General features: G+C 37.8%; 1 protein-coding gene across 5 annotated transcripts in view; it reads left to right on the top strand.

Moving 5' to 3' along the window:
* The window catches only part of DIP2 (disco-interacting protein 2), an 86,482-nt gene that overhangs the window by 61,260 nt on the left and 9,011 nt on the right, over positions 1–16,211 (top strand). For all 5 annotated transcript variants that reach the window (XM_073074711.1, XM_073074710.1, XM_073074708.1 and 2 more), the window contains 7 exons: positions 2,099–2,227; positions 2,678–2,896; positions 4,335–4,456; positions 5,325–5,625; positions 5,907–6,218; positions 7,580–7,772; positions 13,982–14,194. In XM_073074711.1, the coding sequence (XP_072930812.1) occupies positions 2,099–2,227; positions 2,678–2,896; positions 4,335–4,456; positions 5,325–5,625; positions 5,907–6,218; positions 7,580–7,772; positions 13,982–14,194 (1,489 nt within the window). The remainder of the gene's footprint in view (positions 1–2,098; positions 2,228–2,677; positions 2,897–4,334; positions 4,457–5,324; positions 5,626–5,906; positions 6,219–7,579; positions 7,773–13,981; positions 14,195–16,211) is intronic.

The raw sequence follows: 16,211 nt of genomic DNA, 5'->3' as shown, positions 1-16,211 counted from the left end.
CACACCTGTACAGGACTACATAATGGTCCTAAGTAAATATAGATCTTAAGATTTCATTAGTACGTGTGTTAAGATTTAGTTTAAATACAATAGCACTAATGATGGGGACTTGTGCTCAACAAAAACTCTTACGTAATTGTGGCCTTGTAATCGTTGGGTGCCTGCGTGGCAATTACAATTTAGAACTTAGTCATTGTATTCAAGTCATCAGTCGAGCATGAATTTCTATGACTAAATTTTTAATAAGACGTATAAATATGAATAATTTGTTGAAGATGAGACTCGAGCAATTTTAAGACTTTACATTTGTTAAAATCTTTATAATTTTACTACAACATTATTGGTACTGCATAAACGAAAGTTGGGGCATCGATGTGTCTTACTAAGTGTCCAATGAACAAAATTGGGAAATGTTATAAGTCAGATACCTTTTAATCTATAACATGGATTAAACATACATATACACTATAATGCTCTTTATTCCACAATAAAATCAGCACAACCAACTTAAAGAGTGATGTTAAAAACTTTAAATTGACAATCAAATGTTTCACTGTTCCCAATTGAGTACCGGAGCCCTTGACGAGTTGAAATCGTTTACTCTAATTGTTTTAAATTTTCCCTTAATGATTCGTTCAGAACATTTTACCAACTCTTAAATTGATTTTGAGACAAATTGAGAATAAATATAACGTAAGTTGCCATAGGACATACTTCACTCTAAACCACTCGACAACTTTGCACCAAACTGGTTCTCTAAATTTGCAGAGATTGTATGCTACGTTGTTAGTTTAATTATAAGTACCTATATTTAACTTAGGCATTTTCGGAATTCAGTTTAATTACAACGTCCTTAGCCAATTGTAAATAATACACAAGTAAAACGAAGTTAGAAACAACACTTGCGTCAGCATAAAGGTTTTATAAATACAAACAATAATTATGTCACAATAATAGCCGTACTAGCCGTAAATTATACCTCTGCTTGCCATTATAAATGAATCGTTGTCTAGGAAACACTCGAACGAAACACTACGGAGTGTACCTATAACCTGTAAGAACTAAACATATAAATTAAACCCTGGCTTTAGTTTAGTTTGTTATACATATTGTCTTCTAACTATTTTCGTAATTAAATCCTTTCGGATTGAACTCTTAAATTGCGCTACACAAAACCAAGCGCACAATTGCTGTGTCTCTCCATAGTACCCATTCGCTATTAAGTAACATAAATTAACTAAGCACGTTTGAATGCATGAACTGGATAAGGCATGGAAATCCACAAGATAAAATTAATAGCATTCATATTGGCATATTCATGGCATGAGTAATCATGTAAAAGGAATGGTGCCTGATAGTGTTTTATTATGATTGTGTATTGCTTGATGTCTTACTAATGCTTAACTGACGCTTGTTACTTTCACGCATATGCATGCATATGACATATTAGTACAATCATGTATGGTTATGTTAAGAGACTCGGTTGTTACTTTACAATTACTAGAACTCCTCGTAACACATCATTTTGCTTCAAGCCACAAAACTAATGCCTGTGTTCAGTTCTGAAGTGCATTGTTTGTACTAGCACCTTAATCTAACTTACTTATTCCTCAATGGTATCAATTAATCGATATATTTGCATGTTAAGTTTGTGTCTTGTGTGTATACATTCGTGATGCCGTATGTACTTACATAATAATATAGTTTGTGCCTGTAATCCTTTCTACACTATGGTATGTTCTGTTTGTTGATTATTATCTACAGAGGCTCCCTTTGTTTACAGCACAATCATGTAAATTAACCATAGCTCTACCTATAATAGTCCTTGCTGTTACACGACGTCAATTAGTTAATTCAATTCCATTCAATGTCACTGTTACATAAAAATGTCTGCATATCGCTAATTGCTTTTCCATTGTAATCCAGCTAAGTTGAGTAGCCAATTCATTCGTACCTAATGCCTCAGGTATACATTGTGTTCATAGTACATACAACCATTAGGATAATAATCCTATTTTTACATTTGTTTACTCATGATAACGATCGTTAATGAGTGGAATTTTATATATCAGAATGTAATTCAAGTTTCTGTTTACAGAAGTAAGACAGGAGGCGGTGCAACAGGCACTGGCCGAAATGCAGAACAGACCGAAGCCGTCGCTGCCGATGCCGTCGAAAAGGACGTCCATGATGGCTAAGAGTCCCGATAGAGAGAGGCATGACCTTTGTAAGTAAACTTGGATTGTTAAGAGACTGATGTCGAGGTTAGGTCACAGTATTTTGTCGTATGTCAGTGTGTACATATTTTTTTAATAATTGAAGCAGCGAACACACGTTCCATCTGTAAATGTCCCGGTAAATGGTCACTGGAGTCCATGGAAATCTGTTACCACTCCAAATAGAACTAGTTCTACCTAAAATTGCCCACAGATACATTGCTAATGTACTAACTAAGATAACTAACTAAGATGATAGCCTCACATATACGAGTACTTAAGTTCGCCGACTACCTTCAAAAAAATCTTCAGATCAAATTCTTAATTCTAATAACTTCGCGTTATAAATAAATGTAGCGGTGGTATCTCTCGGGTGTAACCATACTGATTATACCACCTGTCATTTTACATTGTGTACCTATTCAATTTTCACGAGTATTAACCCCAATCACATTTTCTAGCCGCCTCTAGCTCGGACGAGGACTCTTGCGCCGGAGACACAGAGCTGCCCCCTCCACCGGAGCTGGGATCTCCCCCCGCCCGCCGCCCCGCCGCCCCTCACCCCCGCCACCCCCACGCTGTGCCGCTGCTGAACCTCCAGAGGGAGAGGGAGAAGAAAATGGCACAAAGAGAAAGAACAGAAATAGACTTGTCGGAACTCTCAGTACATTTACCAGCCTGTAAGTAATTTATTCTTCTCGATTTCAGGATATACCGTTACGATTACTCTCAACTTAAATTTTCCAAATATACACCCATTTCCGGCTAATAACAGCAGTGTTTAGCACAGTTATACTCTAGTTTGGAGGATCACAAATGTTTCCGGGAATAATAGCAACACATCTGACACTAAATCTCTCGAGTTAATCACAAATTCGAGAAGTTGGAACTGTCCACGTACCATCAGGTGGACTGCATGCAAAGTGTATTATATTAATTTAATGAACTACCAAAGGCTTAATACGTAGTTTTCACTTAAGTTACAATTCAATGAAAATGGTCGGCGTGCGCTTAGTGCAGGTACGGAGCCGTCTCACCTGTCAGGCAAGTTAGTATAAACGACACGGTGACAGGCTCCCGGGCTGGCTCCGGCTTAACCCGATTTAACTTTTATCCGTTATTTCGATTAGCGAAATTTGCAGCCGGAGTTTTTAACCCTTGACTTAACGACCTAACGTTTATTTCTCGTTTGTAATTGCATGGTTATGAAGTTTTTATTTCGAATACAATGTCCGCGTCTGTCCTTATTTATATATTTCCGGAATTAATTTATTACAAGTGGAAACAAATGTTCCAATAATAATTTAATTGCTTAAAAGGGACGGTGATCTGTCTATCACTATGGATGCATTGATATCCCCAATATGTACAAACAATGCCATAAACAGATAATGTATTGATATAAATTAATCGAGTTTTCCACTATTGCGGGATATTGGCAAGGGAATAATACCTATTCAGCAACACAAAAGACCCAGTCACAGGGAAATTAATGAATTTAGCGAACGCGCGATATCCTTTGTGAGATAAATATTAATAGAGCTGTAATAATAGTCGACTCTTAAATTACCTTTTTAGTTTATATTTGGGAGTAATTAGTTCCGTTCGGACTCAATATCAATCGTTCGTCGAAGTCGTAATTGGTCAGATAACTAATACAAAAGCGAAGCGGGCCGAACTAAAACTTTTCAAGTTTAGGTCAAACTTCCAGTTGTTGGAACGTCCAAAAGTTTTATACGATACGAAAATCAAGCGAATGTAATTTAATCTATGAAATTTATTTCATTATTATTGTTTTAAGATTGATGGAGAGTCGTTTTGATTGAAGCCCTTTTCTTAATAACACATTTTGTTAGAATCTAGGTATTATGTGCAACAAATTTCATGTGTTTATATTGTAGGATGTCGTCGGGCGTTTATGAACATTTTTTTTAAAACACATTTTCAATTCAAATTACAATTGGTCTAAGAATCCTTTGCTGATTCACAAAAAATCTTTTTATATATGACATTTATAATTTTCGATACCAGCTCGCGATTTTTCTTTGAGTGGTTTGTTTTCCTTACTTTTTTATTTTAGAAGCTTTAGCATTTTTAAAAACACGTTAAAATATATAGATGTCCAACCCGACGTGACACACACGTCTGGGGCGCGGACCCGCGGCGGGGCTCTCGTGGCGGACCGCGTGCAGTGCTACGCGCAGCCCGAGGACACCGGCACGGGCACCGGCAGGTGGAAGGTAATTAACTTATTAAACACAATGTACACACGCTTACAGAGCTTATGTCATTCGATAAACGACTTATCGCAACTTTAGAATTACAATGTAATTTTATTTTATTTTTTTTATTGTCGATATTTGTAAAAAACCCGCATATCGTGAGTACCGAGTATCGTATCATTATGCATAGTATAAAGTCTCAATTCCGCGATATTTTTTGTAATGTAAGTGCTACTAAATGTTTATTAAAGAAATGTTAAAAAAAGTATTTTTATAGTAATGTCATTATGTTTTTTCGTATTCTTCCTTGAAAACCCTTTGATTTGATACTCCTACCGTTGGCGTGCATAAAATAATTGGACAGCCGTCTTGGGGTGTCTGCCATATTGGATTTAGAATAACGTCACTAAGCTAGTCTTGCACTGTCACTCAAAACAAATGTGTATGCCAAATTTCAACTCAATCGATTGGGGTTGACTGGTTTAATATTCAGTTGGAATATTATCTTGCACATACATACGAACTAGCAGTTAAATGAAATCCTGTAAAAATCGTTAATCTATCTTCTGTATAAACTACATTAAAAAAAATGCCAATATATCCATTGCAACATTGCCTCTCGTTTAATTACCGTAAATTCCGCTGGGTGGAAGTTTCAATTTCGAATTGAAACGGAATTCTAGGCAGGATGCCCGATTCGAAAACATTTTTCTGGAGTGCACGATATGCGCTTACTTGATTGTAATTCTAAAGATGCGATATTTTGTGTTAATTACATCGCATGAAATTATAATATGTGCATTTTTAGTTGCGTATAATTTTTAAATTTAATTATGATCGAACAGCCACATATCACATGGGCGCCCTCTCCTTCCTATCCCCTCAGGTGTCAGCCAAAATTCAGCAACTTTTAAATACTCTAAAGCGGCCAAAACGCCGGCCCCTGCCCGAATTCTACGAGGACGACGACATAGAGCTGGAGATAGCCGCGAATCCGAAAGACCCGAACGCGCCTAAGCCCGAGGGCGGTACCATGACGCCGGCGGTCGGTGAACAGCTGGTCGTACCATCCGGCTTGCCGAGGATCCTCGAAGCGGCCCTACAGAGATACGGAACCGCCTCGTTCAAAGCGAACGTGGCCACCGTACTCGACCCGAATGGGAAACTCAGTAATTCCCTAACTTACGGTAAGTCCTTCCGAAGCACTTGCATATTTATGATTAAAGTTAACATGGGACTTTATGTTACAAGTTTAAAATTTAGCTCATATCCTCCCTTGTATTTAGGTGTAAGTTATTGTTTCAATAAGGACACAAATTGTTTAATGTTCTCTCCATTTTACAAACTCTTACGTCCTCTTCTCTAATAGTTCTTACAGATTAGAAAAGAGTAAAAATTGAATACCTACTGAAAATCATTGTAGCGTTTTTGTTGAAAAGTATTGACAAAAGTTTGATATCTGAAACAGGTAAGCTCCTCAGCCGCTCGATGAAGATATCGTACGCATTACTGAACAAGACGTTCACAACAAAGGCGAGCAGCGGCGGGCCTCTCACGGGCGATAACTCGATAAAGCCCGGCGATCGGGTCGCCCTAGTGTACCCCAACAATGATCCGATAAACTTCATGTGTGCGTTCTACGGCTGTCTGCAAGCGTGTGTGGTGCCGGTGCCCATAGAGGTTCCCTTGACCAGACGTGATGCTGGTCTCCAACAAGTCGGGTTCTTGCTCGGCTCCTGCGGCATCCAATATGCTCTCACTTCGGACGCCTGCTTGAAAGGTAAATACCCTGATAAAGAATACATCCATACATAAAGGTGTGGCTAATTATGTTGAATCTATCTTTAATTATACCTACCTAGGTTAGTGCTTATTATGTTCGAATATTCTAAGTTATATACTTATTATACCATAATACCATAATTAGATATTCTAAGTTACCATTATTATAATTAGGCATACAATTAATTGAGTATCAAGTATCAAATTGGTTAACATGAAAACGAGCTTCATCAAAATACAGCCAGGAATAGTTACCGTGTTTCAAAATTGCTCGAACAATTATCTCACAATATAACCATACATTTTCGCGTTTCGTTTCTGACCAACTTCCGTTTATTTATCAGTTATGTAGTTAGGAACACTGTTCCGTTTTGATGGATATTATTGTGAAAAAATAACTGTCTAAAATTCCGAACTAAATAATGGCGAGAGTTATGTAGAAATAAAAATGTTAAACTTTTACAACGTGTTCAATAAAAATATCAGAGAGGTAACAATGTATTCAATTTAACAGATTTTTATTAATGCTAGAAATTGTGTAAACAAGTAGAAGTTTTTGAGTAAGGACGTGCTTTACACTTTGACTGCAGAGTGGTGTTAGGTTAGGTTAGCTATACGAAGCCTCTTATCTTAAGAATAGTGACTACGTTTTATGTATCTGGTGGATGTCAACTTACTTAGGCGACCATCTTAGCCCTCAGGAGTCGCAACGCATCTGTAGTCGGCTTGAAGTAGACCTGTTGTATATAGAGTTGATGACAGATGACTATGGACGACAGTGACCGTTTATTTACCTCTGGGTTGTGTTTTTGATGGTAGTAGCTAGTACCGGAGGTAATACCGTCACACCTATTATTGTCTAAGAACAGTTTTAATAACAACTCCTGATCCTCAGGGGTTGCAAGCTTATGGCCGCCCTCTGGTAGGACCATTATTTTATGTGGGGTTGATCACAGATTTTCATGCACGGAAGTAAACTTATCATCATACCTTTTTTTCACAGACGTCACTATTCGACGTTCACCATAATCACAGAAAATTACCATCATATCTCTTTTATCATATCGCTATTTCATTTAAAAAAAAAACCTCTTTCTTTCTTTCAAAAACTTCAGTCTGTAATAAAGTAGAGTCCGCGCCAAACTGCTAGTCCGCTCTGAAGTTGTTCCTAGCAAGTGTAGTCAAACAATTCGCTATGGCGACGCGATTTATTTCTATATTCTGAGCGGACTAGCAGTTTTACGGACTATACCTATTATTGTTATGATTTATGATTTATTGAAGTGTGCAATAAAGAATATATCTATATATTCTTTGCATCCTTGCAGAAGTACTATATGAAGTTACGATTTCCTCTAGGTCTTCCGAAGACGTCGTCAGGCGACGTGGTGTCTTTCCGTGGTTGGCCGTCGCTGCAATGGGTGTCCACGGAGAAGCTGCCCCGGCCGCCGCGCGACTGGATCCCGCCGCCGCGCCCCGCGGAGGACGCGCCCGCGCACATCGAACACACGTCCGCCGCTGACGGCTCCGCTATGGGGGTTATTGTTACCAGGTATGTTGTATGTGCTCGTACTATGTAGGTTGTAGGTAGGTACCGCGCCAATGTCCCTGTAGTTCCGGGACTAGAATAGGGCTACGGTATCCCCTGCCTGTCGTAGGAGGCGACTAAATGGGGGCTTCCGGTTGCGGGCGGCAAGAGTGGGAGCTCGAACCGTCTAGCAAGCGAAACCGGGAAGGATGGCGGTATGTGTGGTCGCATACCGTCGTAAACACTACATGGTGTGGGAGGAGCGAAAACTGCTCCCCCAGGGTAGAGCCCGAGCGGGGCATAGCGCTTGGAGGGCTTCGGTTGTGTTCCGTCGGAGATCCCGGAGTTCTCCAACAAGCGTTGAGGACGGCCACCGGGGGCGTTTTAGTGCGGTAAAAATCCCACATAACCCGGCGTCGCTCCCACGTCGTCGGGTACCTTTTGAAGGTTTCCCCCTCGAGAAGAAAAAAAAAGGTACCGCGCCAAACTGCTAGTCCGCTCTGAATATAGTAGTCGCATCGTGAGTCGCAAGAGCAAATTGTAGGTATTAGCGGGACAATGACAGCGCGGGATCCCCCCGGCATCCGTCCGCTGCCTGCTCTCGCCCGCGGGTACATAGCTGCAGTAGCGGGAACATCGCTGATGCTACTGGGTGACTATAGTAAGATACACTGATTATAGTAAGTGACAGTCTAGTAATTGTAACACAGTAACTCTATCAGTGTACCGAGGGTCATATTCCAGGTATGCATCTCAGATTTTTCAAGTTTTTTCTTAATGTCTATTTTAATTGATCTCATTTTTTTTCTTAGAATTGAGTGAAATGTAGTATTCTAGTTCGTACTTGGTCAACGTGGTGGACAATGTCCTAAACCGTTTCCTCGGACAGTAATGTATTAACGACATATGTCGTAGGTACTTATTGGTGGAGTGATAACTAAATTCGTAAACAAATAAAAGTTACCGAGCGTTTCTCTTTTTAAAGTTAAAGTTGGTAGAGTACGCACTTATTTCGCTTCGAAAAATTATTATACAAACTCTGTTGTGATGTTAAAAATAGATACACTGGATTCGCTACTTTAAGACTCCTGGAGAGCTCTCCACATTTGAAAAATTGTTCAAATATGAGTCGAACAAGGAGGGTTCTGTATCATCAATTTTTTTTTGGCATTTGTTATTATAGCCGCCATAAAAGAAAATGCAATTTGAAAGTTTTAACTTTTCGTCTATTAATAGATAAAGCGTTCAATAGATAAAGCGAAAAACGCCGAAAAATAGCGGTTTATTGTATGGTGATCCCCATTTACTTTCAAGCGTTTTTTATTTTTAATGTTTGTTCTTAAAGCAGACACGGTTATAAATAATCTGTAAAAGTTTCAAGTGTTATCTATTACCGTTCAAAAGATAGAGTCCTGTGACACACGACCAGACAGTGGAGGCTTAGAAATAGGGTTCGATTTTTCCCTTTGAGTACGGAACCCTAAAAATGAAATTAACAATCGGCGTGTGAATTAACTCTCACTTACAGGGAGAGTACGATAATACTCGTACAATCCTTGTCTTTTTAATTTTTGTTTTATTTAGTTTACAGTCCCTTTTTATCTTTCGTTGGGGTATTTCCAGTTTGTTCAAACAATTATTATCTTGATAAGGGTTCCAATGGGGTTGGGGTTGTGGTACATTCTCACGTTACAAGTTTTCTAACCGTCCATTTTGATTCTCTACACTCATGACGAAACATTTTTTTCTTACATTATCTATAGAAGTAAAATACAAGCGTGCAGTTTATGTGATGGTTAGTGGCAACCGCCTACAAATATATGTAATCAACACCAGAAAGCATTAGACTCCTACCTGAGTTCGGTCATGGACGCGTGACTGCCCCTGAGGACTAAGTTGTTTTCTTTTTAATATCGGTTTGATTAGTGCATCGTTGTACCGCTAATGACTAAGTTCCCTGCGACTAAAATCTTTCAGATATAGGTATATGTTTTTTATTTTGTTTTTGCATATCATACCAAGAGCAAGAGCGAAATTGTAATATTCTCGCTCAACAAGTCTGTGTAAACATCTCACTCCTGAGAACTAAGTTGGAACGCCTCATATAAGTGTATCTCCTTTACCACACTCTGGAACCACAACACAGCAAATTAACACTACTCTTATAAGGCGGAACTTTCATAAAATTTATTTCATTAATGTTATTCACTCTCAGTTATTACGCCCTAGGTCAAAGGCGAACCTAAAATATTCGGCGACATCGTGATTTCATACTGTTTATTCTCGAGCTTATGATGCAGTTTGCATTACATTTAAATTACAAATTGTCTAGTGACTGGTGGCTGAGTTGCGAAAACCGAGCTAGACCCGATTAAATGCCTTCCCAGTGAATGAGCCTTTGATTGATGTTACAAGTTACGAGTATGCTTTAGGTGCATTTAACTTTTATTAAATTATGTACTGCATTTTTTTGTCGTTCGCTGCGCGCATTTTAAAGAAAAACGGTAAATTATTTCATTTCCGCGTTTACGTGATTAAGCTATTTATTTTTCGTAATTATGCCCCGCGTTTCCCATTTTGCACAGATATAGCGTTACTCGAGAACTTGACATTATTTCAGCACGAACGACTCGAGAGATCTGCTAGATTTAATATCCTGTTTTCTGTCTCTATTTGTTATTCTCGTAAATTCTAAAACAGCTGTTTGCATTAGAAGGAATAATACAATACGAGGAAAATCACGTGTTCTTTGACTATACTCGAATTTATATGGAAAGCGAACTTGTCGAATTAAATTAGAGCTTACTGAGCACGAAACGAGATGAAATGCGTCTAAATATAAAGTGAATGACTGCATTAATCCGGATTTATAATCAAAATAGATTCCAATAATTTGTATGAACATTATCAGATTGGCAATTAATATTGGAATACAGGTAGACAAGTGGACACCTATTTCCCAAATGATTGTAAAATATGTTTTACGAGTAGGAGGTTTTATATAACTCAATATCGTGGAATCGGAAACCTCGTTAAAAGTTGCTGGGCTTTTCAATCCAGTTAATAAAATACAGTCCATTTTATTGTAGAATTTATTCGTAATATCATATAATTCGATCAGTCTTTAGAAACTCGCTGCTAAACATAGGCCTTCTTTATAAGCTTTTGCAAAGTCCGTGATTGTAAGTGTGGGTGACCGTGAAAAAAATAATTTCTCATTAAAAGTCTGCTACCCATCTTTTGGATTTAATACCGTAGTCGGCTCCCGTAGGAGGCGACACGGGAGGAGTGGGAGGGGACGAAACCATATACAAAAGAGATTGAATAATTTATCACTGATTTCTAAAAATACAAGTAATTCCCTGAGCTGCGCTGGGAATATTTGTAAAATAATTATATTTATTTCTTTGTTTGCCGGTTTGTTTGTGCATTCCTCACGTAACGACTGGCCCAATTACAATAATATTGTTCTCGGAAAGACGTAGACCACTTTTTGAACTAATTCCCACACACAAAACATCTAATATGCGAATTAGTGTTGTGAAATACCAACTAAATTAAATGTGAGCAGAAATTAGTGGATTCCAATAATTTCGCCTGCTTTAATTTTGTAAATAAGTTCAATATCCATTTTTAATATCTAATGAACAAATCAGTGATGGTTATAGAAATTTTTGCATAATACATTTTATTAGACCTAGTCCTCCTACGCTTGTAGGGAAGGACACGCGCCTAGCATGAAATGAGTTTCAGAAAATTCATCTTTTTCATATTCGTACATTCTAAATAATTTTAAAATACACATGCAAAATAGAAACTAAATAAATATACACTCAGCCATTTTGTTTGTTAAACTCTCTCTGGAACTGATCTAGTTTTAGTTGCCTATTGCAAAAACGGAACATCATGTCCGTTTTGAAAAGTTAGACCGAACGTGTTGTTTGAATACATGCGAAACGCAAAATGAACGTACGTCGAATACCCTTTTCAAATCTAACACGAACTGAAACTTTTACACGTGTTAAACTGAAAATGAAGGTTCGTTCGTATAAAATATTTTACGTGAAGTTAAATGTTAAATTGCATCCGACTTTATAAAACCGCACAGCGGCGAATATTATTAAGCACAAAACCTCCAGAAACACCACCTAAACTAAATACACCGTATCCCGGTGACAGGAACCCGCGATAACTTTGTTTACAAAACTTTTCAATTATACTCGGCTGAAACTTTCATTGCATTTCACCTGAATGTCAGTGCCATCTCGTGGCGTGTAGTGGCGGCTGCAGCGAGCTGGCTACGATCAGACATCTACCGGAAGGTGGACGGCGGATGCTTTCACTTCCCGCCTAGTTCCGTTCGACGTTTATTATAATAGTTTAACGACAAGTTCGGATAGATGTCGTTGTTTGATGTTAGAGTACTGTAGAATCCTATTAATCTGTGTTGTCTGTGTTCGACGTAGTACTGCATCGAATAGCAAGGGGGCGTGTAATATTGCTTTGTTTAATTAAGCGATGCAGTCTATTCAGAATTAAGTCGATTAGCGTAGGTGTTTGGATTTAAAACGTGTGGTACATCATACATGTACCACCTAGTCCTATTACGTGCTAGTTTGTAACATGACCCCGATGGCACCCTAAGAAGCCATACTCTTCCCGTTGAATATTGCTCTCTCTTTATACAATTTTCCCTTGAATACTCAAATACGCCCATATAATTTCTATATTTAACAAATCTAAAGACAGAACGAAATATGTTTGAAAGAGCTGTTTTATTTTCAGAATTGCCTTTTGAACCAGACCATAAAAATACGCAATGAAAGTACCGATCAGCAATCGTTTGATCGTTTCATAACATTTTATTATATAAATTCATTCTATGTGATAACGGAACCACATAATTTACCTTATGTAGTATTGATTTATATCCAAAACAGCACCGCAGAAAACGGCAATGTTTATGATTTAGGTTCCTTAATATATATTTTAAAATGAAACCACAAAATCATTGACGATGTTATTATTACCAGTGAATTAAGACTTGGTGGATTATTTTCAGTTTGTATTTGTATTGTTGTTAGTAAGTTTAACATCCTAAATAGGGCATTCAACGCTCGCTTAATTGAGACCCTCGCAAAATGGGGTTATTGTGTCGAGTTCGTGCATAAAGATACTTTGAAGTGGTGACATTTTGCCAGTTTTAATATAGAAATAGAATTATTGTGTAGAGTTCATGCATAGCTTGAATTGTGATATTTTGCCAGCATTGAAATAGCCTGGGTTATTGTGCCGAGTCTAGCGGTTGGAAATACCTTAAACGTTTTGCAGGCACAGGATCGCAATGGGATTATTGTGTTGAGTTCATGCATAGAGATAACCTAAAATTGTGACATTTCGCCAGCATTGGGATTGCAACAGGGTTATTGGATCGCCCTTGCACATAGAAATACCTTAAAGTGATGTCAAACTCACAGCATGTCTTCGCAATAGGGAATTTTGTCAAGTTCATACATATGTTTTATAAGATTTAAGTAGGCAATTCAGTACACCTATAGTAATTGGTCACTGCCGCACATGGACATCTGTAATCAACTCAGTTCAACTCCATATAGAACTATATATAGAGATGCTCGGCTCATATGTAAGTCAGCCAGAATTCACACCAACATAGGTGTGAATTCCGCCTGACTACAATCAACGAAATTCAAAATTACAACACGATAGCACAGCAAAATCCTATCAATATCCTTATACTGTGACGATAGAAATGAGTATGGCGGTGGTACCTTCTCAGTCGAACTATGCGTATTCTACCACTTTTCAAATAAATATCTTAAAGATATATACTTAAAACGCCAGAAGGAGTTGTGGCATGTCGGGTTCTCAAGCGTCTTATTTATTATGAATTTATTCTCAAAACATTATCGATGTTTTTATTATAGACACTTTTAACCTGGGTTATTTTCATTTTATGTTGCTGTTCATTAGTAATTTAAATATCCTAAATAAAGTATTCTTAGCCCGTTGTGGAAGTGTCGAGTTCTATAGCGTATGGGATAGGGCGAATTATCAGAATCTATGGTGAGCTTAAGGCGAGTATCGAGTTCTATGGGGGATTATCAGTTTCTGAGATAGGTACTTTAAAATTGACGTTCGACCAGCATGGGATCGCAATAATGATTTTGTATTGCATATTGCATACCTCAACGTTACACGGGAATATTTCGCAGGGGTTCGATGTTGGCGCACTGCCGCATGCTCTCGGTGGCATGCAACTACACGGAGGGCGAGCACATGGTGTGCGTGTTGGACTTCAAGCGGGAGACGGGGCTGTGGCACGCGGTGCTCGCGAGCGTGCTCAACGGGATGCACGTCATATTCATACCGTACGCGCTCATGAAGGTCAGCCCCGCGTCATGGATGCACATGATCACTAAGTACAGGTAAGATTTGTTTTGTATACGTATATTTGTTGCGGTGGTGTACCTATTTGTTCATATGCGTCTGTACATCGCTGCTTTGCAAGAATAATTTATAGGCATTTATTTATTTGTTTATCCTGCAATAATGACATAAAAATACCCATGTTAAAATTTTTGGCCATACACACTTATTCACCTCCATTACCGGTAATTGAAAATTTAGACTAAGCCCGTCTCAATGACTTCCTACAGCTTATAATTAACACTCTTTCAACATTCAATTTCTGTCGAAATCAATCAGTTGCTTAAATGTGTTTAGAAAACTGTCATCTTATCCAAGCCACAAACATAAAAACCCCGTTTTTATTCCGTCTGTTTATTCGCGCTAATTTTACAACGGACGTTACCCCGAAAATATTTACGAGTTTCGTAAAAATTGAAACCGCGTTCACACGGGCGCAGCAGGCGGAACCGCGAGAGGAAACTCGTCACACAATAGCCACTATAAACTATGCCAAGACGAAACGAAATGGAGTTATATACCTTTATATAGTCTGTTTATTCACGTTATGGTTTGACGCTATGACATCATTTTATTGAAAATAATGTAGGGTTTTGTTATTGAAGTGAAGATGGATTTTGTGAGATTTTTATTAATTTACTCTGTGTTGGTCAAATCTTGAAAATATTTACTAACTGTGTATTTCCATTAACCGAACTTCCTGTAACCTAATAAGCTGATATTTGGAATATATATTTAATTTCGATGACGATAATATGATATTATTGAACTATTTTGATAATGAACGGAAACAACGCCTACATAATCTTTATAAATCCTCGTTTGGTTTCCGGTATTCATCTCAATCCATCGTTTTAGCACACGAGTTAAATAAAAGCTTACGTTAATAATGTGGCAAATTTTATATTAAGGAAACTGAAAATAAAGTATGTGAATAGATGACAAATTATAGCACAAACCACATAGCTGTGGTTGCCGGCAAGTTGCGACTCGATTTCTTAGTACTTAGATAGGCGTAATTATTTTATAGTGCGTACGTTTGTTGAACGTGCACAGCCGTAGACGAACACGCCAAATAGACTCCTAATTGGTAATATTTTGAATTCGTAAAAACGTAAACTCTTAATTAAAAGTAACTGAAAAGGGAACTAATTTAGTCTATGCCATTGCAATTAAAAATAATCAAGAAACAACACCTCATATATTAAAATCCTTCAAGTCGTTTGGACTGTAGAGCGTGCGAAAGAATGAGACAAATATGCGTAAAACATTACACTCAGGAAAAAAGTATCTACAAAATATGTGTAACATTAGCAGTTTATTTTGTTCGTTAGTCAACGTGCCCCACTGCGGTTAGTCACTTGCAAGCTGACAGTAGCGATGTATTTATTAGGCGTGGGCTTTGTTTCAAGTTTAGTTTCAAGTCACAACGCAACTCACTACGATAACAATTGTATTGTTATAATAAGAACATACCAACTCCAATAATTCAATATTGTGTTTACTGCATCGTAGTTAAATGATTGGTATCGTATACAATCCGTCCGAGGTGAAACTACAAATACATCGTCACATGAAGCCCGTTGTTATGTAGTTACTCCGCTCCAAACTGCTTGTCCGCTCTGAAGTTGTTCCGAACAGGTGTAGTCATACAATTACGACGCGATTCATTTCTATATTCAGAGCGGACTAGCAGTTTTACGCGGACTATACTTTGAAATCAATCTCTTATTATTAATAGACTTCAAAAAGGAGGTTCTCTGTGTATGTATGGACGTATATATATTATGTATGTCCGCGATGTTCTCAAAAACTACTCATCCAATTTGGATGAGGTTTTGTTTATAGAAAATATGTTCAGGTTGTAGTTTTAGTTGACTAAATATATTCCAATATTTTATTTTTGCACAGATAATTTTACACCTATTTAAGTTACAATATATTCTTCCATAGTCATCAACATGTACATTAATGCAACTTTATCGACTAAATTATCACACTTCCTTTACAAGAGCC

This window comes from Epargyreus clarus, unplaced genomic scaffold, assembly GCF_041222505.1.
Source record: "Epargyreus clarus isolate Ecla_fem2 unplaced genomic scaffold, WU_Ecla_fem_2.2 ptg000007l, whole genome shotgun sequence".
Lineage (NCBI taxonomy): Eukaryota > Metazoa > Arthropoda > Insecta > Lepidoptera > Hesperiidae > Epargyreus > Epargyreus clarus.
The sequence above is the reverse complement of the archived record's forward strand: the minus strand, read 5'-3'. Positions and strand labels throughout refer to the sequence as shown.